The sequence below is a fragment of the Macaca mulatta genome, chromosome 13, assembly GCF_049350105.2.
Source record: "Macaca mulatta isolate MMU2019108-1 chromosome 13, T2T-MMU8v2.0, whole genome shotgun sequence".
Lineage (NCBI taxonomy): Eukaryota > Metazoa > Chordata > Mammalia > Primates > Cercopithecidae > Macaca > Macaca mulatta.
In genome coordinates this window covers 26,049,622-26,074,923 of record NC_133418.1, presented here as the reverse complement: position 1 = coordinate 26,074,923, position 25,302 = coordinate 26,049,622, and the positions used below count along the sequence as shown (strand labels likewise).

General features: G+C 45.0%; 1 protein-coding gene across 2 annotated transcripts in view; it reads left to right on the top strand.

Moving 5' to 3' along the window:
• The window catches only part of SMYD1 (SET and MYND domain containing 1), a 44,481-nt gene extending 19,539 nt beyond the window's left edge, over positions 1–24,942 (top strand). Inside the window, exons 3-10 of one of the 2 annotated variants that reach the window (XM_015112814.3) lie at positions 737–950; positions 3,887–4,017; positions 6,333–6,371; positions 9,412–9,601; positions 15,762–15,854; positions 18,704–18,867; positions 19,949–20,117; positions 21,922–24,942. In XM_015112814.3, the coding sequence (XP_014968300.3) occupies positions 737–950; positions 3,887–4,017; positions 6,333–6,371; positions 9,412–9,601; positions 15,762–15,854; positions 18,704–18,867; positions 19,949–20,117; positions 21,922–22,080 (1,159 nt within the window). In that variant the 3' untranslated portion in view covers positions 22,081–24,942. The remainder of the gene's footprint in view (positions 1–736; positions 951–3,886; positions 4,018–6,332; positions 6,372–9,411; positions 9,602–15,761; positions 15,855–18,703; positions 18,868–19,948; positions 20,118–21,921) is intronic. The other variant, XM_015112815.3, reaches the window with a different exon arrangement.
• The last annotated feature ends 360 nt before the right edge of the window (positions 24,943–25,302 follow it).

Genomic DNA, 25,302 nt, shown 5'->3' with positions numbered 1-25,302 from the left:
CATATAATGCAGACACCTATTACCTCACTTTGTCTTCTGAATACCTCTGGAGGTTAGCACAGCAGGGAATATTTTCCCTATTTTACTGGCCACCAGATAGATTCAGAGAGGTCAAGTGACTTGCCCAGGTTCACACAGTAAGAAGTGGAAACAGGTCATTAGACTCCTGATGCAAGGCTCATCACAGTAGGCCACAATGTTAAGAGAGACCCAGGCTGCTGCACCTCTCTGTGTCCCCAGACCCCATGGGACCTGGCTCCTGCCCAAACCTCCACCTTTATTTGGTCTCCATTTCTTGCTCCCTGTGCTCCCGCCACCTCTACCTTCCTGCTGTTTCTCCATCAGACTAAGCTCATTCCTTTGTACTCACTGCTCTCTCCTGAAGGGCTCTTTCTCCAGTGTCACAGAGCCAGCTCCTCCACCCCTTCCAATTCCAGCTCAAATGTGCCTCCTCTGTGACACTTCCCTGGAAGACCTTAGCTTCCCCACCCTAGTCACTCTTTATCATGCCACCCTGTATTATTTTTTCTGCATAGCACTTTCTATGTAAAATGTGCTTGTTTACTTACCTCTCCCCCACTATATGAAGCATCACAATAGAATAAATTCCATCTATCTAGTTTAAAACCATATCTTGGGCCCAACATTGTGCCTGGCATGCATGAGACACCCAGTAAATGTGTGTTGAATGAATGAATGCAGCTGTAGTGCCCCCCTGCTGCTGCCCATCCCACAGGCTGGCGGCGCGCATCATGTGGCGGGTGGAGAGAGAAGGCACCGGGCTCACGGAGGGCTGCCTGGTGTCTGTGGACGACTTGCAGAACCACGTGGAGCACTTTGGGGAGGAGGAGCAGAAGGAGCTGCGGGTGGACGTGGACACGTTCTTGCAGTACTGGCCGCCCCAGAGCCAGCAGTTCGGCATGCAGTACATCTCTCACATCTTCGGAGTGGTAGGCCCCCTGCGTCCCTTCTCCACCCTCCCTGTCTGTCTCCTCTTTCCTTCCCTCCTCCTGCTTGGGGAGGGTGGGGCTTCTCAGAAGTGAACTACGAGGCGGAAGCCCTGTCCGCCCTGGACCCTAATTTCTGTTTCCATAAAGGTCTCATCTAGCCCAGGCAGCCAGAGGCTCTGGAGAAACCACCTTCTGTTTACCATATGTAGCAGAAACATCTACTGCCCTTTCCATTTCAGAGCCCAGGGACAGGCCTCCAAATGACCCAACTAATAAAAGCCAGAGATTCTAGAGTATGATTCCTCATAAAGGAGGGGCCATGGTGACAGCTGGGATCGTCCAACTAAGAAGTTTCCAGAAACTGCCAGGCCACAGCTGGGAGGGGAGGCCAAGAGGACTGAAAGAGGATAGGAGCTTGAAATGAAGACCCCTCATCCCGGACTCTATCTTCTGGCCTTGTTTACTATGAGGCCATTCCTGCTCTATCTGAATTGGCATCCCACATACAAATCTTACTTATTTATCCATCTCTGGATGATAGATTTGGATGGTAATTTATCCTCTTACTTATCTGCACTTTTTATACTTTTTCCTCTCCACATTGAAAATAAAGACCCCCAATCACTATCCCTTCCTGCCCACCAGTCACTTTGGAAACCTTTTTCCAGGTCTGCCAGGCAGGATTGATGTGGAGGCTGCAGCAGTGGGGGCTGTGAGCCAGAGAGAGGGGAGTCAGGATTTTGGGGTGGGAGCAACCAAGCCAGGTGAGGCCATAACAGTCCCGGAAGTGGGGGCGAGAGCCCAGTGGATGAGGAGGCTCAGGTCCTGGCTGTGGGGATGGATGTGTTCCACCTGGTAGGCCAGGCTCTTTATGTGGCGAAGGTGAGCAGGCTGAGGAGGGAGGAGGACAAACATCACACTGACATCTCTCGAGTCTTCACCATATTGGGGGACAAAGGGAGAGAGATTGATTGAGTCCAAGGATTTGGCTCACACAATGGTGGAGGCTTGGTAAGTCCAAAATCTGCAAGGTAGGCCAGCAGGCTGGAGATCAGGGAAGAGTTGCAGTGCAAGTCCAGAGGCATTCTGCTGGCAGAACTCCTTGTTCAGGGGAGATGAGTCTTTATTCTCTTGAGGTCTTCAACTGATTAGATGAGGCCCACCCACATTCTAGCAGGCACTCTGCTTTACTCAACTCCACTAATTTAAATGTGAATCTCATCCAAAAACACCTTCACAGAAGCATACATTATAGTTTTTGACCAAATATCTGGGCACCATTGACCAGCCATGTTGGCACACAAAATTAACCACCACAGCTTCCCATGTATTATTTCACACAGTCTTTACAACACAAGGTAAGGTCCATGCTTTCAGCATTTCTGTTTTATAGAACAGAAAACCTAGGTCCAGAGAGGTTACATGACCTCCAAAAGCCACATGGTTAGCTTGTGCCCAGGGAAATTCCAGAAGCAATCTGTATTTTCAGGAGCCAGAGCTTCTACCTTTTTTTTTTTTTTTTTTTTTGAGATGAGGGTCTTACTCTGTCACCCAGGCTGGAGTGCCGAGGTGCAATCATGGCTCATTGCAACCTCCATCTCCCAGGCTCAAGTCATCCTCCCGCCTACCAAGTAGCTGGGACCACAGACGCAATTAGCATAGGCCTGGCTAATTTTTGTATTTTTTTGTAGGAGCCGGGTTTCACCATGTTGCCCAGGATGATCTTGCACTCCTGAGCTCAAGTGATCTGCCCATCTCGGCCTTCCAAAGTGCTGGGATTACAGGCGTAAGCCACCACGCCCGGTCTAAGCTTTTACTTTTAACAGTTATGTTCTATAGCCTTGGGGTGAATTGGTGTGTTGCGCAATCTTGGGCATCCCTAATAGGTCTGCGGACTAGGGCTAGAGGTCATATAATTACCAAAGGTTAGAGCTGAAAAGATCCTTGGAGCTCATCTAGTCCAATTTATTCAACCTATAGATGGGAAAACCAGGGCTCAGAGAAGAAAGAAGTTTGCTCCAAGTAGTACAGCTTGTTAGTGGTACTCACAGGCTTAACATCATGAACTTACTAAATGTCTGATGAGAGTAAGTGGAGAAAGTGACACTCCTCCATATCTATGACAAATATTCATGTGAGGGAATAAATGTCTACTGGGTTTCTGTTATATATAGCATGTATTCATAGATGTATTTACAGATGAAGTGGAAATTTGCATGCAGTTACTAATGTATTCTAGGTTATATTTATTCTTCTGCATTTTTCATACTGTGAGAGCAGATATTTGGAGTCTGTTTCTGTAAAGAACAATTTATTTTTAAGGAAAAGAAAATCACTTGGATGCCACATCAGTAGTAACCAACTTGATTTGCCTTGAATCTCAGTGATAAGTGTTAAATATGGCACTCACCAGATTTAAAAATTGTGAGCAGGGAATATAACAGTATTCACCAGATACAAAATAATCAAAAGAGATGTTAATTTTTTTTATGAACAGCCACAGGAGTTTAAACTAAGTAGGCAGAGGAAATAGAGAAAGGAAAAGCTCTTTCACACATACACACACACACACACGCACACACGCGTGCAAAGAAGGGTACAGAGAGAAAAACCAAGACAGAGACTGAGGAATACTCATGTAAGACCCAGATACAGAAAAAGGAAAACATTTCCATCTTTGACTCTTTTAGAATACAGCCACAAAAAACTTTCAAGGTAGGGTTGCATTTTTGCAGATGTGGGACTGTCCCATGGCCCTAATCTTGTGCGTCATTTGGAGTCACACAGAGAACAGGGGACTAATGTTCTGTGTCCAGACTCCCTAAGCATCTCCAGGATGAGACTGGGTCCTCTGTTTTTTAAAATTGCTTTCAACAGCTAGAATAGCGTTCTGTCCATGTCTGTTGACTGACTCTTTCATCTTTTCCTCTGGGTAGATTAACTGCAACGGTTTTACTCTCAGTGATCAGAGAGGTCTGCAGGCCGTGGGCGTAGGCATCTTCCCCAACCTGGGCCTGGTGAACCATGACTGTTGGCCCAACTGCACTGTCATATTTAACAATGGCAAGTGAGTATGTCTTTATCTGGGGGGGTGTGTGATGGGGATGGGGAGACCTATGGTGTTTTGTCCACTTGACTTAAGCCAAAGTCAACCTGCTAAACCTCAACTAGCATAGATTTTAAATGTATAGCACATAGAAATCTCATTCCAGAATAATTGTGAATGAGAGAAAGGCATCATGGAGGATATCAAAGAATTCAACCTGGGTCATTTCTGAGTGTGTATGTTTCTTGGGGCTGCCTAGATGTGTCAGATAAACCTTTAACTACTATTTTAAAACTTGAAGCCTAGGATTATCTGTCTAGAGGTCATTTAGTCAAGGTCTCAGCAGGAATCAGGAGGCACACTCAAAGGGGTTTACCCAAATACAATTGAATGAAGGGACAGTTTACAGAAGTGTGGGCAGGGTTTAAGATACTAACAAGGGGCAGGGCCTGGTGGCTCATGCCTGTAATCCCAACACTTTGGGAGGCCGAGTAGGGGTGGATCACTTGAGGCCAGGAGTTCAAGATCAGCCTGGGCAACATAGTGATACTCCTATATCCATAAAAAATAAATAAATACATAAATAAATACATTAGCCGGGCATTGTGGTGTGTGCCTGTAGTCCCAGCTACTCATGAAGATGAGGCAGGAGGATCACTTGACCCCAGGAGGTTGAGGCTGCAGTGAACTATAATCATGCCACTGCACTCCAGCTTGGGTGACAAAGTGAGACCTTGTATCTAAAACCAAACCAAACCAAACTAAACCAAACCAAACAAAATAACAACAAAAAGAAACTAACAAGGAATGGTGAGGTGCCCAGGGACTAGCAACACATGAAACCATCACCACCTCTAGGCCTGGAAGGGCAGGTGAAGGAAGCACTGTTTCTGCAGCTAGTGAGAGCTGGACATGGGCTAGAGGGCCCCCCAACAGCTCAGCTGTGGCTTACAACTGTGTCTAGAGAAACCAGCCAGCTGGCACCATGGCTCGGAAAAGAGGAAGTCAATGGACTAGATAGTCCAACCCCTCATTCCCCTAACCCTCTGCTCTCCTACCATTGGCCAAACCCCAACCTGAAGATGAGGGGTAAATAAGGGCACATTATGGATTTGGGGGTGCGGCACAAATGGAGAAGAATCAGTAGATGGAACGAGCCCCTGGTTGTCCATGGCTCGGGATGGGGAGATATAGGGGAATGAGGCTTGAGCAATATTAATTGCTTTTGCTCTTAGAGATGAGCTCTTATGACAGATACAAGCTGACTTTGAGTCATCAACAATGAGCAAGTTTCCCCCAAAAACTTCCTAGAAGCTAGACAATGGTGTCTGGTTCTCAGCTGAGAATCGGGCCTAAGCTTCAATATGCCAAGTACCCTGATTTCTCCTTTCCTTCCTATTTCTGAAACCAGGCTCTTAAGCAATTGAGAAAGTCACTTAAGATGGGAAAGTTTATTTTGGACTCAGATGATAATCTTTTCTCAGCATTTGTGTTTCCTTTCCGAAGCCTTTTGGGGTCACTGGCCTGGATCTCATGGAATCCTCCCTAGAGGGGCTGTTGACTGAGCTTGACCTGGATGGCAGAGAGGATCAAATTCAGCCATGTATGGGCCTGGGCTTTCTAGACGGCCCTCTTCTAAGTGGTAGTGACCCAAGGCTCCTCTTGTCATTGGGTATAACAACCACAGGAACCTAGGAACTCTTTCTTCTGTGTCTGCTCTGGCTTCCTTGCATCTACTAATTTCTAGCAGCCACATTTTATCCAGGCTTCTTGGCTTTTGTGCAAGAGGAGGTGACTTTGCATTTCCTGTCTAGCCACCTGCCATAGTGGAAAGAACCCTAGACATGGGGTTAGGGGCCCAGTTTGAACCCCAACAATTTTTATATACTATCGATTTGACCTAAACAGCCTCCATGTGCACTTCAAACTCTTTCCAAGACCGACATCCAAAGAGGCAATGTTTATTCATCCAGGATGCTTAATAGAATGATAATAACAGCATTGCGCATGTTTTTTCAGCACTCTGCTTTTAAGTGCGTTGTCTCATGACAGTCTCATTATAGGTGAGAACACTGAAACACAGGGAAGGGAAGGAACTTGTTCAGGTCAGGGTTGAGTACCTTTGAATCCAGAATGTCTTGTTCCAAATTCAGTGCACTTTCCACTCTAGCAGGCTGTGTCTTGTCCAGTGAGTCCAGCTAGAAGGGGCTAGGATAAAGGTTGTGATGGCCAAAGCTTTGATAGTGTGACTCAGAATGGTGTGCACCCTTGCACTGGATCACTCCTGACCAGCCAATGATAATGATTTCCATATGGGTGTCTGTTTTGTCTTTCAGTCATGAGGCAGTGAAATCCATGTTTCATACCCAGATGAGGTGGGTCAGTCCTTTCAAGCATCCCTGCTCCTCTGACCCGTCTCCCTCACTTGCCTGGTTTGCTGGAGCCACCCATTCCCAAGACTCCTTGACTGCCATCTGTCCATAATGTCCTTCTGCATCCCAGTGTCTCGTCTTTGCTGAATGGTGTATTTTAATGCATTTAAATTAACCATTTTTTCCTTACCCACATACCACCTGCCTTGTCTTTGCTTTACTTTGCCTCCTTTCTTCATCCCTTTCATGCCTCACTTCCACTGCTCTTCCAACCTTGAAGCATGAACCCTTGTAGTCCACATCGTCTTAGCAAAAGCCTATCTTGTCTCCCTAAACCCTGCTTACCATGAAATGGGGACTGTGACTGACCTACTAAAGGACTGTCTGTTTATAAGCCCCAACTTCTTACCCAGACTGGGCTCCAAAAAATAGCATCTATAACCGATATTTTTAATAAATGTTTATTCCCAGTATTCTGCTTACTGCTTCTGACCAACTACGAATGAGTAGTTTAGGTTAAATTTTACTTCTGACTTTTCTTGATGACAACCAAATGGCCCTAGATGGGTCTTTTCCTCAGGGTGGGGTTGACAGCCCTTGAAGTGGTCTTTGGATTAAGAACAAAATGCTGTGTGGGAGTTTGGGCTTTGGGAATGCTGGGGTAGAAGTGGTTGGTGCATTTGAGTCTGTGTTGCTGTGCACTGCACGTGACTTTGGATGATTCACATCATCTCTTGGGCTTGGGTTCCACATCTGTAGAGAAAGGTCAAGAGGAGAGTGCTCTAGGGACCTTCCTAGTTGTAAGTCTCTGTAGCTCTGGACTCTGTCCCTAACCTCTGTGAGAAATAAATAAATAGGCTGCTTACTTGTGGCTCAATTAGCTGAACTATAGAATTGCAGATTGTTGGAGGTAGAAGGGGCCTGGGGTACAAGGTGGGGATGAAGCTTGTCCAAGGAAGCTGGTTGGAGGGAGAGACAGGGCTAAAACCCTCATCTCCTGCCTCCTGCAGTGCTTATTTCAGGCTGGTCTCCATTCCTCTCCCCCAATCTCCAGTTTCAAGTAAGGTAAAATGAGGCATACATATATGCATCTTTTCATATTTAAGTCACATTAAGTTAATTTGGTTTTGAAAAATTTCTAATACCATTGGAATAATCGGAGATACCCTGAGACCATGCAAGAATTGGCACAATCATGATAGGAAGCAAAATTACTGGAAATTCTAGCCCAATTGGCCACTGATTCACTGTGGAATTAGAATATGTCACTATGGTGGGCTGCCTCTGTAAAAGGGACTCGTGGGGGCAGAACTGGTTACTTACCCAATAGGGTTAAATACTGGAGATCCTGGCTCAGGAGATGCTCACATGGAATTACTTAGGACATTAGTAGAGTCCTAAAAATCAAAGACTTTGATGCATCTTAATTCCCGTGCATCGAAGACCCAGGAAGCAGCCTGAAAACAACCAGGCAAGGCTACTATGTTGAGGGGAATCGTGAATGGTATGAAGTTCTAATCCTGGCTCTGTCCCCAAAGTGCTGTGGGACCTATCCCTCTTGTGTCACTATCCTCATTTGTGAAATGAGCATCCCTGCAGCTCAGACAAACTAGGATTCTAAGCAGAACTGTGAGCAGAATCACCCGGCCTTCCTCTCCTACTGGCCTTTCATCACTACAGTAACCGCTGCTGCCGAAAATTGGGGTAAGGAACAAAGGAAAGGAGTGACAAATGGTGAGCAGGCACTTCAGTTTTGCAGACTCCACAGGAGTTGTTTTTATACACATTAACACATTAATAGGTGTGTCAGTGTATCTCACTTTGGGAGAAGGATTTGTATCCATCAGTGGTCACCTCAGACGCCTGGACATGAACGTCACTACCATTCAGCAGTTGCTTCCTTGATTGTCATCTCAGAGCACAGGGAAGGGGCTGCCTTTGACTGGGACTCTTCTTGGGTGCTGGAGTCTTGCCCTTGCTTTTGCGTGGTGTCTAACTGAGCCTTTCTGGGAGGTAAAAGAAATGACCATGGATCTCTGTGCAGGCACTCTCCCCAGCCCTCTGCATCCTGCCACTTGCTCTCTGGATGATGGCTTCCCACTAGGCAGGGAGGCCCCAGGATTCTGGGGAGGTACAGGAGCACGGTTTAGGACCCAGCTTGCAGGGCCCACCACTTGTTTTCTGTAGCTGTCTGGCCTTGTGGTGGAGGATGCATGGCTGAGAGATCCACAGGCTGACCTCTACCTGTTTGGCTCAGCTGGATGTCAGTTCTGCAGCAGGTTTTTACCTTCAACATCTTCAGTACCTATCTCATTAAGTAAGGTGGGTTGTGCTATAGGTAATTGAGGGTCAGGTCTAGGCTGGAAGGGAACTGAAATGCCATCTGCCCTTGCTAACGACCTTCAACCAACAAGCCACATCCCCCAATAAACACAAAAGTGAACAATGCAGTGAGCTAACAGAGCCAGCCTTTGTTTATTTGCCTTCAATGATCTCCAGTGGGCTAAGTCTCGTTAGGTAATTTGGCCTGAACCATTGGACTGAAGGTCAAGAGGTGACTTCGAGTTAGACACCGAATGAGCCAAGGTTGTGGGTAACTGAATTTTTATGTTTCTGAGAGAGTAGTCCCCAAACTAACCAGAAAAGATTTTCAAGTTTTTTCTTGTTTGGAGTTTCTGCCTTATTATTTCTCCTTCTTTTATTACAGACAATCAGTAGCTAAAAGTAAAGGGAGACTTATGGGCATGGACATTCTGTCTGGTTTTATGACCAAGCCCAGCTCTCTACTAGGAGTCTATTTGAGCTGATTCCAGAGCAGTTAACTGAATGGAGTGGATCGGACTGTTCTAAGGAGTAGAGTAGAACTATCCACAAAATCATCCTTTAGGTCACATTTCTCCTTTTGTGGAGTCAATGGGGGTTTCTGACTGCCAGTGAAAGTCATTGTCTTTGAGACCCAACTCCACAAAGCCTTGGAGGAGAGCATGGATCCCATTCCAGTAGGCCTGGATTCGAGCCACCTTTTCCTTTCGCCCTGCTCCAGAATTGAGCTCCGGGCCCTGGGCAAGATCTCAGAAGGAGAGGAGCTGACTGTGTCCTACATCGACTTCCTCAACGTCAGTGAAGAACGCAAGAGGCAGTTGAAGAAGCAGTACTACTTTGACTGCACATGTGAACACTGCCAGAAAAAACTGAAGGACGACCTCTTCCTGGGGGTGAAAGACAATCCCAAGGTACATGCAACCCTGCTGCTGAGGTATTTGTGTCCATATTCTCCAGGAGCCAGTCACAGGTGGTTTCACAGCTAATCAGTGTGCCTTGCCCATGAGCTTCCTAGGGAGCAGCTGTGACCCTGGGGAGGAGGCAGGGTATGAGAGCAGAGCACCGTGGGTAGGTCCCAGCTAAGTCCTGGCACTGCCACTTGCCAGGTGTTTGAGTTTGGGGAAGTCACCCAGTTTTCTCAACTGTAAAATAGGAATGATGGTCCCATTGCAAGAGGTTGTTATAAAGATTAAAGAAGATGATGTGTATAAAAGGAGTGGCATACAGAGCAGACACTGGAAATTTTGGTTCCTCCTGTTGCTCCTTTATGAGTTGAGGGATGTTGAGAATTTAAGGTGCTGAGATCAGATGGGCAAAGATATTTGTCATCTGGTTATGAAAAAGATATTCCTAGTCCCATGGGGATGGGCAGTGTGGAGACAGGGCTATGTTTAGATTGGTCAACATCCTGAACTCCTGGGTAACTGTTGCTAGTTGATGGTCAGTCTGTTGAGCAGCAGAAGAAGGCTTGCTGACGGGAGGTCAAGAGCCCAGCTGAGCTGGGAGAGAGCGCTGAGGCGCCAGGTGTCAGAGTAGCCAGTTAAAGCAACAGAGCAGAAGTGAGTGTGAAGTATTTAATCACTTACTGCAATAGTGTTAAGTGAGAAGCCAAAACCGAAGAAAGCACTGACTCTTCTTGTCCATTTCCTCCAGGGAAGCTGTGCTCAGGGGGAGGATGAGGGGGATCAGCACAGTCATGGAGGCATCTCACATGGCATTCTCTTTTATAAGGACACCAGTTATATGGGGTTGGGAGCCCACTCTATTCCAGTATGATCTCACCTTAACTAATTACATCTGCAATGACCCTATTGCCAAGTAAGATCTCATTCTAAGGTAGCTTCTGGGGCTAGACTTCAACATATGAATTTTGGGAGGATACAATTTTACCCCTAACACTGTGTATGCTACCATTTATGAACATTAAAAGGCACACACACACATGCACACCCATGCCCATGCAAGCATACTCGGTCTCCATACAGAAGTAGGAGGACCAGTGATGCCTGGGGTGAAGATATTGAGAGTCACCCTTCGCAGGAAGAGACAAAGCAGTTGGGGCCCAAGGATTAATGTTTTCTATAGGAACAACCTCTTTTCAGAGAAGCAAAGGTCTGTATTCTAGGAGATTTATATTGGATGTATGTGAGAGGCACTGAGCACTACATCATGGGCGCTACAGAGAAGAATTTGTTATTGCACCCACCCTCACCCCGACCTTTCAGAACCTGCAGAAAGCATGTCTTATCTGTGAGCCAGCCAGCCTTCCTTCCTGGAGACAGGCACTGAGTATTTGTTTCATATCTTGCTTCCACACTATGTAATTATTATTATTATTATTATTATTATTATGAGGCCAGACCCTCTTTTCTCTGTTCTAAAATAAAACAACCATGTGGTCATTTCTTTAGACTTTTTGATGTTTACCTGGCAGTTTCAATCGTTCAGAAGGCTATGTGTGACCTTTAGTTCCCATCCCCTCACTTTAGATATGCTGTTACCAGCTGGTGACAATACACACACGTCTTCAGTATGAATTGCAGAGTTGGCATTTCTCTTGATATAAAAGATTGATGATTTCAGCTTGAACCTACCTGAATTCAAGGCAAAAACTTTCTATTGTATTTTATATCAAATTGAGTTTCTCTATTAAAACAACTCAAAATAAAAATACCTATACTAACTGAGCAGGAAAAAATTGAGTATATCTTTTTAAAAGCAAATGCTTCCTCAGGCATTAAAAAAAGTCCATAATAATGTAGTAGGAAGAATACTGGAAGAAGAATTATGAGGCCTGTGTACTAGTACTGGCTATGACTCTAAACACCTGGGCTTGGCCAAGTCTCTTCCTTCTGGGCCTCAGTTTCCTCATCTGTAAAATGGGGAGTTGGACTAACTTATTAACCATTTCCTCAAGCTGGACTGTCTATGATGTCATCACAGTCATTTCCTTTCTTTTCTCTATAACGCTGTATCCCAGACTGATAAGCCTCCATCAGTACACCATCCTCAAACCTTCAAATGCCATCAAAATCTTTCCTAGCTCCTCAATATATGTTTATGTAAACCTACGTAGAAATAAAAACCAAATATTTTTTAAATGGGAAAATAATAGCAAAATTTATGATATTTTTACTAAGTTGTGTCTCTGGACTATCTTTGTTTAGGCTGCTTAGGTTTTCTTTTGTAATCATTCTTTTTTAAAATTAATTTTATTTTTATTTATTTTTGAGATGAGGTTTCACTCTGTCACCCAGGCTGGAGTGCAGTAGTGTGATCTCAGCTCACCGCAGCCTCGACTTTCTGGGCTCCAGAGATTCTCCTGCCTTAGGCTCCTGAGTAGCTGGGACCATGGGTGCGTGCCACCACTGCAGACTAATTTTTGTATTATTTGTAGAGACGGGGTTTCACCATGTTGCCCAGGCTGGTCTCAAATTCTTGGCCTCAAGTGATCCGCCCGTCGCAGCCTCTTGAAGTGCCGGGATTACAGGCATGAGCCACAGTGCCTGGCGGGTTTTTCCCCTGTCTCTCTCCAGCCTTTACTCATGATTTTCAAATAGGAATGTGCCAGGCCGGGCACGGTGGCTCACGCCTGCAATCCCAGAATTTTGGGAGGCCGAGGCAGGCAGATCACAAGGTCAGGAGTCTGATACCAGCCTGGACAATATGGTGAAACCCCATCTCTACTAAAAATACAAAAATTAGCCGAGCATGGTGGCCCACGCCTGTAATCCCAGCTACTCGGGAGGCTGAGGCAGAAGAATGGCTTGAACCCGGAAGGCGGAGGTTGCAGTAAGCTGCGATCGCACCACTGCGTTCCAGCCTGGGCGACAGAGAAAGACTCCGTCTCAAATAAATAAATATATATATAAATAAATAAATAAAATGAAAAAAATCAAATAGAAATGTGCCAATTTCTCCAGGCTTGGGAACCAACATCCTTCTTACCCCTTCTCCCTCCTTGGCTCCTTTTCCTCTGGCTCCTCCCCTTTCCTATGGCTCCTCCCTTCTCCTCTGGCTCCTCCCCCAGCCCCTCAGATCGCCCAACCCTTGCTCCTTCTCCTCCGCCTCTGGGTCCTCCCTCCCTCTTCCTCCTTGTTTTCTGTAGAATCTGATGCTCCTGGAGACAGCAGCCTTTCACCACGGGGGTTCCTTAAATCCTGTGTGCAAATCAGAATGTTCTTGCCTTTATTGTGAAGAGTGGAGCCAAGTGGAACAACTCCGTTTCCCTTCTCACAATAGATTTATCACATGTTGCACTTACTAATTAACAACCTTTCTGCCAGGTTGTTTTGGGGAATCTTGTAAGTTGCCTCTTTAAACAAAATTGACTCACTTCCAGAGCTTCAAGTGACACTCCTCCTTACATCATCAAACTGAGCAAGACTTTGATGAACACTTAACCACTTGGTATTCTCTTAATCTATCCTACGAGCTACTGATTACTCCAGAAGGTTCACTAAAAATTTTGAGATTTAAAGATAATAGAATTTACAGTAGATTAGATATCAGGGGTCATAAACTATACATGATTTTGTGAATCATACTTGGGTAATAAGCTATGGCTATAACTAGAAATGTGGGTTTGACAGATTAATGGCACACCTCTGGTCCATCAGTCACAGAACTCTGCACAACCAGGCAAGACATAGGCTTAATTCCAATAGGCTTAGGAAAGCAGTCACACACTGAAATGACTTCTTTGGGACAAAGACATGATTTGAGTTAACAGAGGGCTGAACAGCATTCCGGGGCATAAGGTAGCAACTGGTAGCAGCAGGAGATTTCAGCCAAAGCCAGAAATCTCAGTCAAGTCAAAGGTCAAGGCAAAGGTTAAGCTAGGAGTGAGACCTGCAAGCAGAAGCTAGAGCACTGGTGGGTACATCCATTATCAGAGTCAGGCCATGGAACAAATGCAGGTAGACACATAGAATAACTAACTCCAGGGAGGCCCAGATACAGAAGGATATGGAAATAAGGATAGCCAAAATTATAGGGATAGCCAAGAGCTATACAAAAGCCAAAGTGGGTGAGGTGGGCAGAAGAACAAATGTAGTACCCCTTTCCTTAGGAGAGCCTGACCCTGAAACAAGCTGTCCTGGCCAGAGGGCTCTCATACTGCAAGATGAAAACCCATGGCAGAACTGGTCCAGGACAGCTGGAAAAAGGAGGGAAGATGGTCTACAGAGAGGGATACGTTTTCATTGCAACAAATGCCCATTCTCTTGTTACTCTTTGGTAGTTTACTGAGGGTGACTTCACAAAACAATGTGAACCGCAAATCGAAAGGAAGCTGTTGAGTCTAATTCTTTATAGTGAAAAAATTGGACAACCGGAGAACTGGTTAAATAAATTATCCTAGCTTCATACAGTGGAAAACTTTACATTTATTAAAATGATATAGTTTTATATTGATATGGGAAAATGTCTGCAAAATACTGAGTGAAAAATTGCTATAGACAGATATATGGTATAATTCCAGTTAGAAAACATAGTCAATCCTATTGGCACGTACATACACATAGGCATGTGTGTGCACACATAGGACTGAAATTCAGCCAGTGCTTACTGGCAAAGTCATTTAGACATGCCCAATGTTTAATTTAATTTAATCTAATAATTTTATTTAATTTTTTTTTGAGACAGGGTCTGGCTGTGTCACTCAGGCTGTAGTGCAGTGGTGTGATCTCGGCTCACTGCAACCTCTGCCTCCTGGGTTCAAGTGATTCTTGTGCCTCAGCCTCCCTAGTAGCTAGGACTACAGACGTGCACCAATATACCTGGCTAATTTTTGTATTTTTAGTAGAGATGGGGTTTCACCCTATCGTGCAGGTTAGTATCAAACTCCTGATCTCAGGTGATCTGCCCGCCTGGGCCTCCCAAAGTGCTGGGATTACAGGCGTGAGCCATCATGCTAGGCTGACATACCCATTGTTGATGGTCACTGTCTGTGCTTTGATTAGTCAGTGCTTTTTCTCTATCAGTCATTAAGTATTTTAAATATTATTTCTGTATGCATGCGTAGGAAAATGTTCCCCCAGATACTAACTGTAGTCATTAGGTGAGTTCTAGGGATTTCTACTTTTTTATTTTTTAACATACTTTTAAATATTGTTTTAATTTTCACAACTTGCATATGTCAATTTTACAGTCAGAATAAATAATAAAGTTATTTTCATTTTGGAAAAAAGTTATAAAAGATTTGCTTAAGCAAAAAAAAATGTTTCAGAAAAGGACTTCCGATAGGAATAAGCATAGCATGTAAACTTCTTGTTTGGACTTTGAGAAATTTGGCTCTTTTCCTTCAAAATTATTATGTCCCTGTGGGAAACGGCTTCTTAATTATGGCACTTCCTTGCCTCAAATATCAAAACCTTGTTTTGTTTTGTTTGTAAGATCACTAGGCTTCTTAGGCAAATGTAGAATCCTAATGAGTCCAGATTTCACAGGAACAGCTGACAGATGTTCTCCTGATATCCTTTTGGCTAAGACAAGGAAATACAGGCTGGATGCTAAGACATTTGGAAGAGTTTGAATAATTATAATCACAAGGACCCTCCTTAATGAACTCGAAGACAAATCAGAGTATGATTTTTGGGTCAAGTCCTTGGGGTCTGTCTTTAGCCCTGTGCTGGCTAGTATTTAAATCAATGACTTGGATGACAACAAAAATGCAAGGGTGTACCTGTGGAAATATGTGGTTGACTTGAAACAAAGAGGGACACCAGCAAATATTTTGGGTGATAGAATCCAAAATGCCAGAGAAAACGCAATAGCTATCAATGTCAGTTTCTGCCCTGGGGTTCAAAGGGCCAGGAATTTGCACAGGCTGGAATGATTGGCTGACAGCAAGGGTCTGAGACTTGGCTTAATAGAAAACAGAAGTCAGAAATGTGATGAGAGAACTGGAATAGCTACAGGATCTTGGGTAGCATTTATAGGAATAAGGCATTCAGAATGAGGAAGGCATTAACCTTGCACTACATTGAATGTCAAAGATGGCAACTACTCAAAGGTGGAACGGGTTGCCTCACGAAGGCATCTCTAGCTCAATGGGTCTCTCTTTCCCAGCCCTCTCAGGAAGTGGTGAAGGAGATGATACAATTCTCCAAGGATACATTGGAAAAGATAGACAAGGCTCGTTCGGAGGGTTTGTATCATGAGGTAAGAATTCACTTGTTACAGAGGATGGGGTTAGAGAGGAGGGTGGAAACGTTCTCTAGTAAGGGAGGGAAATGGGGTGGGAATGGGCGGGCAGGGGGCTACCAAGCAGGTTGTTTTTCTAGATGTCCCTTGGTTGAGACCATGACTCTTCTTGCCCCTAAACCTTTAGCATCTCTTAGGGGTGTATTCTCAGTGACTGATTATTAACCCACTGAGACTGGGTCCGAGGGGAGCAAATGCAGACAGACACTTGTCCCTGGGGGATCTGTGATGTCTAAACCTGGCATCAGAGATGAGGGAATGCAGATGGCAGTGGACATACTGGGAGTGAGTTTCATGCTTTCCCATAATTGAATGCATGTGCCAGCTACAGTTTTCTGCCTCTGCCAACTGAGCATTCATCCTTGGCTCTTGAAGCGCCAGGGATTCTCAGCTGGCTCTACACTAGAATCACCTTTGAAAAATTTTGATGCTCAGGCCCCCACTCAGGACAATTTCACCAGAATCTCCGGGCATGGAACCCTGATAGCAAGATTTTTAAAGCTCTCAGGTGATTTCAATGTGTAACCAAAGGTGAGACCCACTGCCAGACACTGGCCTGCAGGGTATTTGCATTGAATTAACCTGAGCAGCTTGTTGGAAATACTGATTTCCAGTCTCACACTCTAAGATGTGACTCATTCAATCTGCAGCAGAAAACAGGGACCATGAATTAGCATTTTTGTTCCCCAAGCTCGCTAAACAACTTGAATGTTAATGCCACTAGAGCATGTCAGTGCGGGAGATTAATTTCTATTCATTTCTATTTATATTTTCCTTCTCTTCTTCCTCCTTCTTTACTAACTCGCTTATTGCACATTTCTAAGCCCTTACTGGGGTGGCCAACATAAGACACTCTCCTTGCCTGGAAGGAGTTCTGTCAGGTGGGGAGACAGTCACACAAACAAGGTGTTACTGTACAACATGGAAAATCTATGTCAGAGGCACGAGGTGGGAGCTGGAGTGAGCAGGAGGTCCCCACTGGCTCCATTGCGCTGGCTTCTCTCCTCTACATTTCTTCTCCTTCCCCATTCAGACCTGGCAGGGCTAGGTGTGACTCTGGACACTGCCCCCATGGGTTTAAGAGGATTGTTTTCAGGATGAATTGATTGCCAGCCATCATCTTTCCACTTCCTGCTACGCCCCCACCACCTCAGGTTGCCTCATGAACTCTGGGAAAGTCTCAGAGCAAAATTAGTTCTCACTGATTTTAAACAGAAGGAATTGTACGGCATTTCTCCCATGAGAGCTTCAAAGGAAGGAGAGGAGAACAATGAACACCTAAAATCTAGAGACCACTGGACTTCGTAGGGTAGGGCCTAAGCCTATGTCTACACAAGAGTCAGTCAGAAAAGCCTGGTTGCAGGATGACCGTGGTCAGGCCCATCTTTTTCCTCACCAGAGCCAAGGCTGAATCCTTCTGGGGATGTTTTGTAGTTTCCCGGGAGCTCATGCATCTTGTACACTTCAGTAGGACATAATTATTCAAACCCACTGAGCCTAAGGACCACCCAGGGGCTTATACATAAAAACTACACATCCAGGGTTTCTCTCCCAGATATTTGGTTTCAATTGGTCTGGGGTAGGACTTGAACATCAGTGTTTTAAAAAAGCTTTCTGATGATTCCTAAGCCCAGTGAGTGGAGAATCACAGGAATGGTGGTGAAGCTGGAGCTCAACTGCTTGGTTTCAGTGCTTGATCCATTGCTCACCATCTGTGTGACTTTGGCAAAGTACTTACCCTCTCTGTGCTTCAGTTTTCTCATCTGGTAAAATGGGATTATTAGTAGTACTCATCTCAATGTGTTGTTATAATAGATATACATTTATTTGTATATGTATATATGTATGTATGCATGTATGCGTGCATATATATATCTCGGTATCTGTAGAGAATTGGTTCTAGGACTGCCACAGATACTAAAATCTGCAGATGCTCAAGTCCCTTGTATAAAATAGTGTATTCTTGCATACAACCTATGCACATCCTTCCATATACTTTAAAGCATCTCTAAATTACTTATAACACCTAATACAATGTAAATCCTATGCAAGTAGCTGTTATACTGTATTGATTTGTTAGTATTGTTTTTTGTTGTTGTATTGTTCTTTCTTTCTTTTAACATATTTTTGGCCAGGTATGGTGGCTCATGCCTGTAATCCTAGCACTTTGGGAGGCCGAGGTGGGCAGATTGCCTGAGCTCAGGAGTTTGAGACCAGCCTGGGCAACATGGTGAAACCCTGTCTCTACTAAGAACACAAAAATTAGTCGGGCATGGTGGTGGGCACCTGTAACCCCAGCTACTCAGAAGGCTGAGGCAGGAGAATCACTTGAACCTGGGATGTGGAGGTTGCAGTGAGCCAAGATCAAGCCACTGCACTTCAGCCTGGGCAATGGAGTGAGACTCTTGTCTCTCTCTCTCTCTCTCTCTCTCTCTCTCTCTCTATATATATATATATATATATATATATATATATATATGGAACTTGTGCTTATACAGATCTGATTGTACATTTATATGTGTGTGTGTATGTATAGCTTTCATAGCTTCCCGCTACCTACTGATTTTGGAAACTCCGCACTGTGCTGCATCTGCCATGTTTCACACCATTACCCTTCCCATCCTTACCCCTTAGCCAATGGGACCACTTTGCAATTCATACCCCAAAACTGTGCTTTCCCACCTCTGTCAGCAATTGCCCCACTCTTAAAAAGAATGAGTGTCTGATACCATCATGATGGTCGCGTATGTGAATTAAGCGTGTGCTCTGGTGCAATGGTAATGGGCAGGGCCTCTGTCTCACTCTAGGTTGTGAAATTATGCCGGGAGTGCCTGCAAAAGCAGGAGCCAGTGTTTGCTGACACCAACATCTACATGCTGCGGATACTGAGCATTGTTTCAGAGGTCCTTTCCTACCTCCAGGCTTTTGAGGAGGCCTCGGACTATGCCAGGAGGATGGTGGACGGCTATATGTAGGTGACGATTCTGGGTCTCAGATAGTCTCTTGGAAGTGTGTCTATTCCAGGGATGGCAAATAGATAGCATATTTACTGCTGCCTCTCCCTCCTATACCCACAGCAGGCGTCACGAATCCATCACGGCTCTCTTTTTGACTGAGCCTTTTTATCATGGTGCTCCAGTGGTAATGACCAAACAATCAGAGTTGGTGCTTGAAATGAAACCTATTTGTCATCCCTGGTCTTTCCCAAATTCTCCAGCACATCTATTACTTGGGTGTCGTCTTCTGCTTTTGATTTCCTTCAGGCTAGCCCCAGCTTGATTTTAAGTGATTGGACCCCGCCCTCCACCCCGTAATCCACACAGGCAATTCTGGGAGCTTTTATTTATTTATTTATTTATTTATTTTTAAAAGAGCCATCAATCATCTTTGCTTAAAAATTGTAAAATTCAATTCCCTTGCCTTCCATCTGCCAATACCCTCTCTTGCTTTCTGTGTCCATGTTGTCATGCGAATTTGTGTTTCTGGCCAAATAAGTTGACCCAAGTTCATTTCTTTGAGAGGATGTTAGTCATAAACAAAACGTAGAACGTTTTGTAGAAATGTTCTAAATGTAGAACAAGAAATGTAGAACAAAATGTAGAACAAGAAACTATACAACATGCTAAGGAAGCCCTGCAAAATGGTGCCAACCAGGTGAAAATACAATGCTGGCTCAAAAAGGACATTTAAATTATTTTTTCTCCCTTGACCTTCCTACCACTTTCCGGGGAGAGGTCTGAGGTGCTCCTGAGAGCTGTGAGCTCCCCGTGCTCAAGCTCAGAGAGTACGATCCTGGCCCCTTTTTCTCACAAGGACTTGGCTGGGCAGCCCAGGCCAGAGTTTCAGCTATCACAGCCTCACTGTGTAGAATGTTTGGCAACTCGTTCCATGTCTCTGTGCCTCAGTTTCCCCTTGGCGGCTACAGAAGACTCACAGTGCTGAGGGGAAGAGCAGACGGGCTTAATCAACGAGGGCACTTTATACATTATTAAATTAAGTGCAGACATAAGGATGACTGGTATAATGTATGATTATTTGCTATGCTCCCACAGGAAGCTCTACCACCCCAACAATGCCCAACTTGGCATGGCCGTGATGCGGGCAGGGCTGACCAACTGGCACGCTGGTAACATTGAGGTGGGGCATGGGATGATCTGCAAAGCCTATGCCATTCTTCTGGTGACACATGGACCCTCCCACCCCATCACCAAGGACTTAGAGGTAAGTAGCATCTTGGGGCTGGTGTTCCCTTCCTGGCCTGAGGTTTCTGAGGATGAGAGTGTGAGTTTTGGTGGACTCTGCTTTAGAAAAGTCCACATACTCCCAGCTAGACCAAGGGGAACTCAGAAATGCTTTAGCCCACTACCCTTGTGTGTTAGACCGTTCACGTTACCATAAATGAATACCTGAGATTGGGTAATTTATAGAGAAAAGAGGCTTATGTTGGCTCATGGTTCTGCAGACTGCATAGGAAGTGTGGTGCTGACATCTGCTTCTGGTGAGGGCCTCAGGAAGCTTCTAATCATGCCAGGAGGGAAAGGGAGTCAGTGTGTCACATGACGAGAGAGGGAGCAAGAGAGAGAGGCAGAGGTGCCAGGCTTTTTTAAACAAGCAGATCTGGTGTGAACTCAGAGCGAGAACTCACTCCTACCAAGTGGATGGCACTAAGCAATTCATGAGAGATCTGCTCCCATGACTCGAGCACGTCCGCCAGGCCCCACCTCCAACACTGGGGGTCACATTTCAGTGTGAGATTTGGAAGGATCAAATATCCAAACCATATCACCTTGCTTCACACATGAGGAAATTGAGGCTCAGGGAAGGAGGGCAATCTGTCCATAGTCACACAGCGAGTTAATGGCAAAGCTGAGACTTGAAGCCTGAGTCTGTTGAACCTTAACACCCCAAACCTGGAGTGAGGAAATGCAAACAACGGTGTATGTGTGTGTGGGGGGGGGGGTGGGTGTGCGCGCGCGAACGCGCAGCCATTTATATTAGAAAGTATCCTGTGTAACATGGAGTATAGTTAGGGATCACAGGCTCTGGAATCACACCTCCAGGTTGAGTTCCAGCTTCACTGCTTTCTGGTTGTGTGATTTTGCAAATATTGAATGTATAGCTCTCAGTCTCCTCATCAGTAAAATGGGGAAAGGATAGGGTTGTGACGAGTGCTCATGAGTTAATGTGTGAAATGCACTTAGTGCCTGGCAAATGGTGCTGCTGGTGTCCTTGTTGCTTTGATGGGCTGGTTTGAGAGTGACAGGGCTGTCCTCAGACAGTACAGTCTAGGGAAAGCGGACAGACTTTGGTGTTATAAAATGTAGGATGACTATGACACAGGACTGGCGTGGTCTCAGGTATGGATGTCCTTTTACTATTCAGATCCCAAGTTTCCTCATTTATAAAATGGAAATAATATACTAGCCCCTCAAAATTGGCAGGAGTGAGGGGCAGAAAAGCAGGGTAACTAGCTTTATGTCTAGGGTACCGAGCCTGTCAAAGGCAGAGCCTTTGTTGATTTTACTCACGGCTGTGAGCCTCTGAATGCCTGGCCCTTGAGCAATATTTCTTGAATGGACATGTGGGAGGATGAGGGCTCTTCTGTGTGTCACACACTGTAATCTTCCCAACCCACAGTAAGGTACAAAAAGGGGGAGAAAACTGATGGCTGAAGCAATTACTTCACTTGCGTGAGGTCCCACACTAGTATCTGCAGGGGCCAGGGTTCAAATCCAGGTCCCCACTGGGCAGTTCCTGAGAACAAACACTCTTTTCTGAGAATGGTTCCTTCAGCTACTCTCCCAGTGTTCTGACTCCCTCTCCCTGACAATGGACACACTGCCAGGATGTTAGGCCCTCGATGAATGAGTGTGTGTGTGTGTGTGTGTGTGTATATGTGTGTGTGTGTTCTGAGGGGATAGAGTTGAATCTCCATGGCTGGAAGTAATTTACCCCAAGGTATATCAGAGACCGGCATGTCCTAGGGTCTTGCCATCACTCTTTATGATATATCTGTGTCCCACAGGCCATGCGGGTGCAGACGGAGATGGAGCTACGCATGTTCCGTCAGAATGAATTCATGTACTACAAGATGCGTGAGGCTGCCCTGAACAATCAGCCTATGCAGGTCATGGCTGAGCCCAGCAATGAGCCAGCCCCAGCTCTGTTCCACAAGAAGCAATGAGGACTGCCCAGTGGAGGAGGGGCAATGTGGCTGGGGAGCTAGGGAGAGACTCTGGAGGTGGTGGGTCTCTGGGGACACCCCTGATGAGGAAGTTGAGGTAATGCTTAACCTTATTGCTGTGAGAATTTACTGCCCTGTGTTTCCCAGTGCCATTTTGGCTCAATTCAAGTCTATTCAAGTTAACTCTATCTCAGCCCAGACCGACTCCTCCTACAAATATTATTGGATGATAGGCCCTAGAACCCAATAAAGGAGCTCCAAATGTCATTGGGTGGGGAAGCAAAATGTAGAGAAACATTTAAAGCACACTGTAATAATAGATGCAATTGTAAACTATATGGAGGAGGGTGCAGAGGAGGGAATGTGTCTGGTGTGTGATGTGTGTGTGTGCAGTGGGGGTATCACAGAAAGTATGACATCTGAGTTGAGGGTGGCAGGTGCCTGGAGTCTCAGGTGGCTGCTTACCCATCTGTGCAGGTGTCTCTGGGGCTGCTGGTCTCCCCTGTGGTCTGCAATAGACATGATTGGCTGAGCAGGATATATGATGCTGTGTGGTTGGTGTGGAGTTATGAAGAAGCGGCTGAGTTCGGGCCACTTAGGCTCTACTCAGAGACCTGAAACCACTTCAGAATGGTGCATTTGTGGAAAGAGCTGGCTGGGGGCCTTGCCCAAACCACCTGAGGTCTTAATTTAAAGCCTGGGGGAAAAAAGTCTGGGTTCCAGCTAGAATTCTAGAAATATTTCTAGAACACACAGAGAGGGAATAACTCCCTCCATCACCCTTACCTTGTGGTTCCCTGTGATTTTAGATAATGTCTGATATTTTTCTGGCTATTTACCTAGTAGGATTTAAAAAATCAAAGTGAAGCTGAGAGAGAATCTTGGAAACACACATACCTGTTGATCATGGGCCCTGCAGAATTGGCCCTTGGGGGCTTTATTTGGTTACATGTGCCTGGGTGGTCTTTACCAGCTTAGACTCTATCATGGGACCCCATGAAGCTCCATTCTCGATACTGAATAATTATTACTTCCCTTGCTGAGTTTGTTTTTCTGTCATGCTCTTGGGGCTTCTGCTCTTCTCACCAGAAAGAACATTTGAATCTGGATTCTTGTATACCTGGGTTAGAGTCTTTTCAGAGGTGTGGTCAATTTATTCTGATCTCCGGGAAGGCTGTTGTGATTTCCTTCTAAGAAATGAGGGTCTTGAAAATCAACCAATCCCAAGATTAGCTTGTTATCCTGTTACTTTCTGAGACCCCAAATTTCTCACCAATGTTTTGGGAGATCCTGGAACAGATCCCTTCAGTTGGGGGTATCACCAAGACTTCCACACAACCCAGGGCTACCACTGACCTCCAAGCTCTACCCCACATCTTGAAGTCCATTGATCCCACCAGGTCCCATGTTTGTTATCTATGCCTAAATGTTAGCTTCTCCATCCTCACCACATGATGACCCACTGTGCCCCTCTGAACACTGCCTAGTGGCTGAAAACTCTGCAAATGGGCCACATTTTTGCAAAATACTTGTATCTGACACTTAGGTCTTCTTTGAAGATTTTCCTTTCTAGAAGGTTTTACAAGAAGTCTTTTACTTTACTGATAGTCTTTCAAGCCCCCACACCACAGGCTTAGGGATGGCACTAACATTCTCCCAGGGATCTAACTGGCATGTTCAAATTATCACTCTTTACCTTCATATAAAATGTCTCCCCCAAACCTTTTCCCCTTCTTTGTCATTGTCATCTGCTAAGCCACTGGTCATTTCCCCATATTCATTCATAGTCTTTTTCCATCCTATCTTTCTAATATTTGTTGTCTTTAACAAACTGTGCTCTGTGTCTGTGCTCCTACTTCCCTCTCAGACCATTGGAATGTGAGTCCTCCTCCCGCTCAGCATGTCCTCTGGATCCCTTCCCCTCCTTTGACCCCCAGACTTTGCTCCATCTATTATTGCTTCTCCATCCTAGATCCTTGACATTTCTCACCCCACTGGCCTTCTCAAGTGCAATCAATAAAAATGCTGAGAACTCTTGGATGGTAATCTTCATGACTAAGTTTATTTAGTTGTATAGTTATTATCTGCCTTTCTTCACTTTGCATTTCTTCTTGAATCCATTGCAGATTGGCTTCCACTCCCACTCCTCCACTAAAAATGCTCTTACCAAGATCAAATCTAATGGGCACTTTTTAAGTTCCTATGTGATTTGGCTTTTCTGCGTCAATCATCACTCCCAGCCCTTGATTTCGGTGACCCACTTCCTTGTGATGATCTTCTGATCGATCTGGTTTCTCAGGTTCCTTCACTGGTCCTTTTTCTTTCCCTGCCCCTGATATATTGACGTTTCCTGGAGTTGGTTTTGTTCTTGATTCATTCTCATCTCATTCTGCACACACTCCCTGCATAAACTCAGGCAGGCCCCTCATTTAATGACCACCTGAAGGCTGATGATTCTCAAATCTGTATTCCCTGATCTTGCATTTGAGTTCCAGCCCCACTTATCCTCTTCGATATTCTGCAGGCCCAGCAAACTCATCATGTCCAAAGTGAAACTTTTTCTTTTTCCTGTCTCCTCTCCCGTGATCTGTTCTTCTTTAGAACACCACCCAAGAACGTCACCTCCTCCATCAGATTGTGAGCTCCTGGCGGGCAAGAGCTGTGTCCTATTCATCTTCCTATCCCCAGAACCTTGCCTGGAACGTGGTAGGTGCTCAGTAAATGTGTGTTGAATAAATGAATGAATGAATGAAGAAATGAATGAATTTGCTTACTTCAATGCAAAAGAACCATGAAACTATTTTGAGTTTTTATGTTATAGCAGTCAGCAAATCCTATTAAACACTTTGTGTTTCCAAGCAATAAGTGTGGCTTCTTTCTTTCTGACAATCTTTTTAGAGCAGCACTGTCTAATGGAATTTTCTGTGATGATGGAAATGTATTATATCTATGTTGTCCAATACAGTACAGTAGCTACTAGCAGCTTGTGACTATTGAGCACTGGAGTATAATTGAATAACAGAATTTTAAATGTTATTTAATTTCAACTAATTTATACTTAGCTAGCCAATGTGGCTAGTGGCTACCATATTAGATTGTGCAATTTTAGAGAAATACTTCAGTGTCATTTCTAAGAACATGGACACTAAGAAAAACCATCCAAGTTTGCCTTTATCCCAGCTTTCCTAATCTTATCTGCACTAGTTATTTCACCCGTGCCTC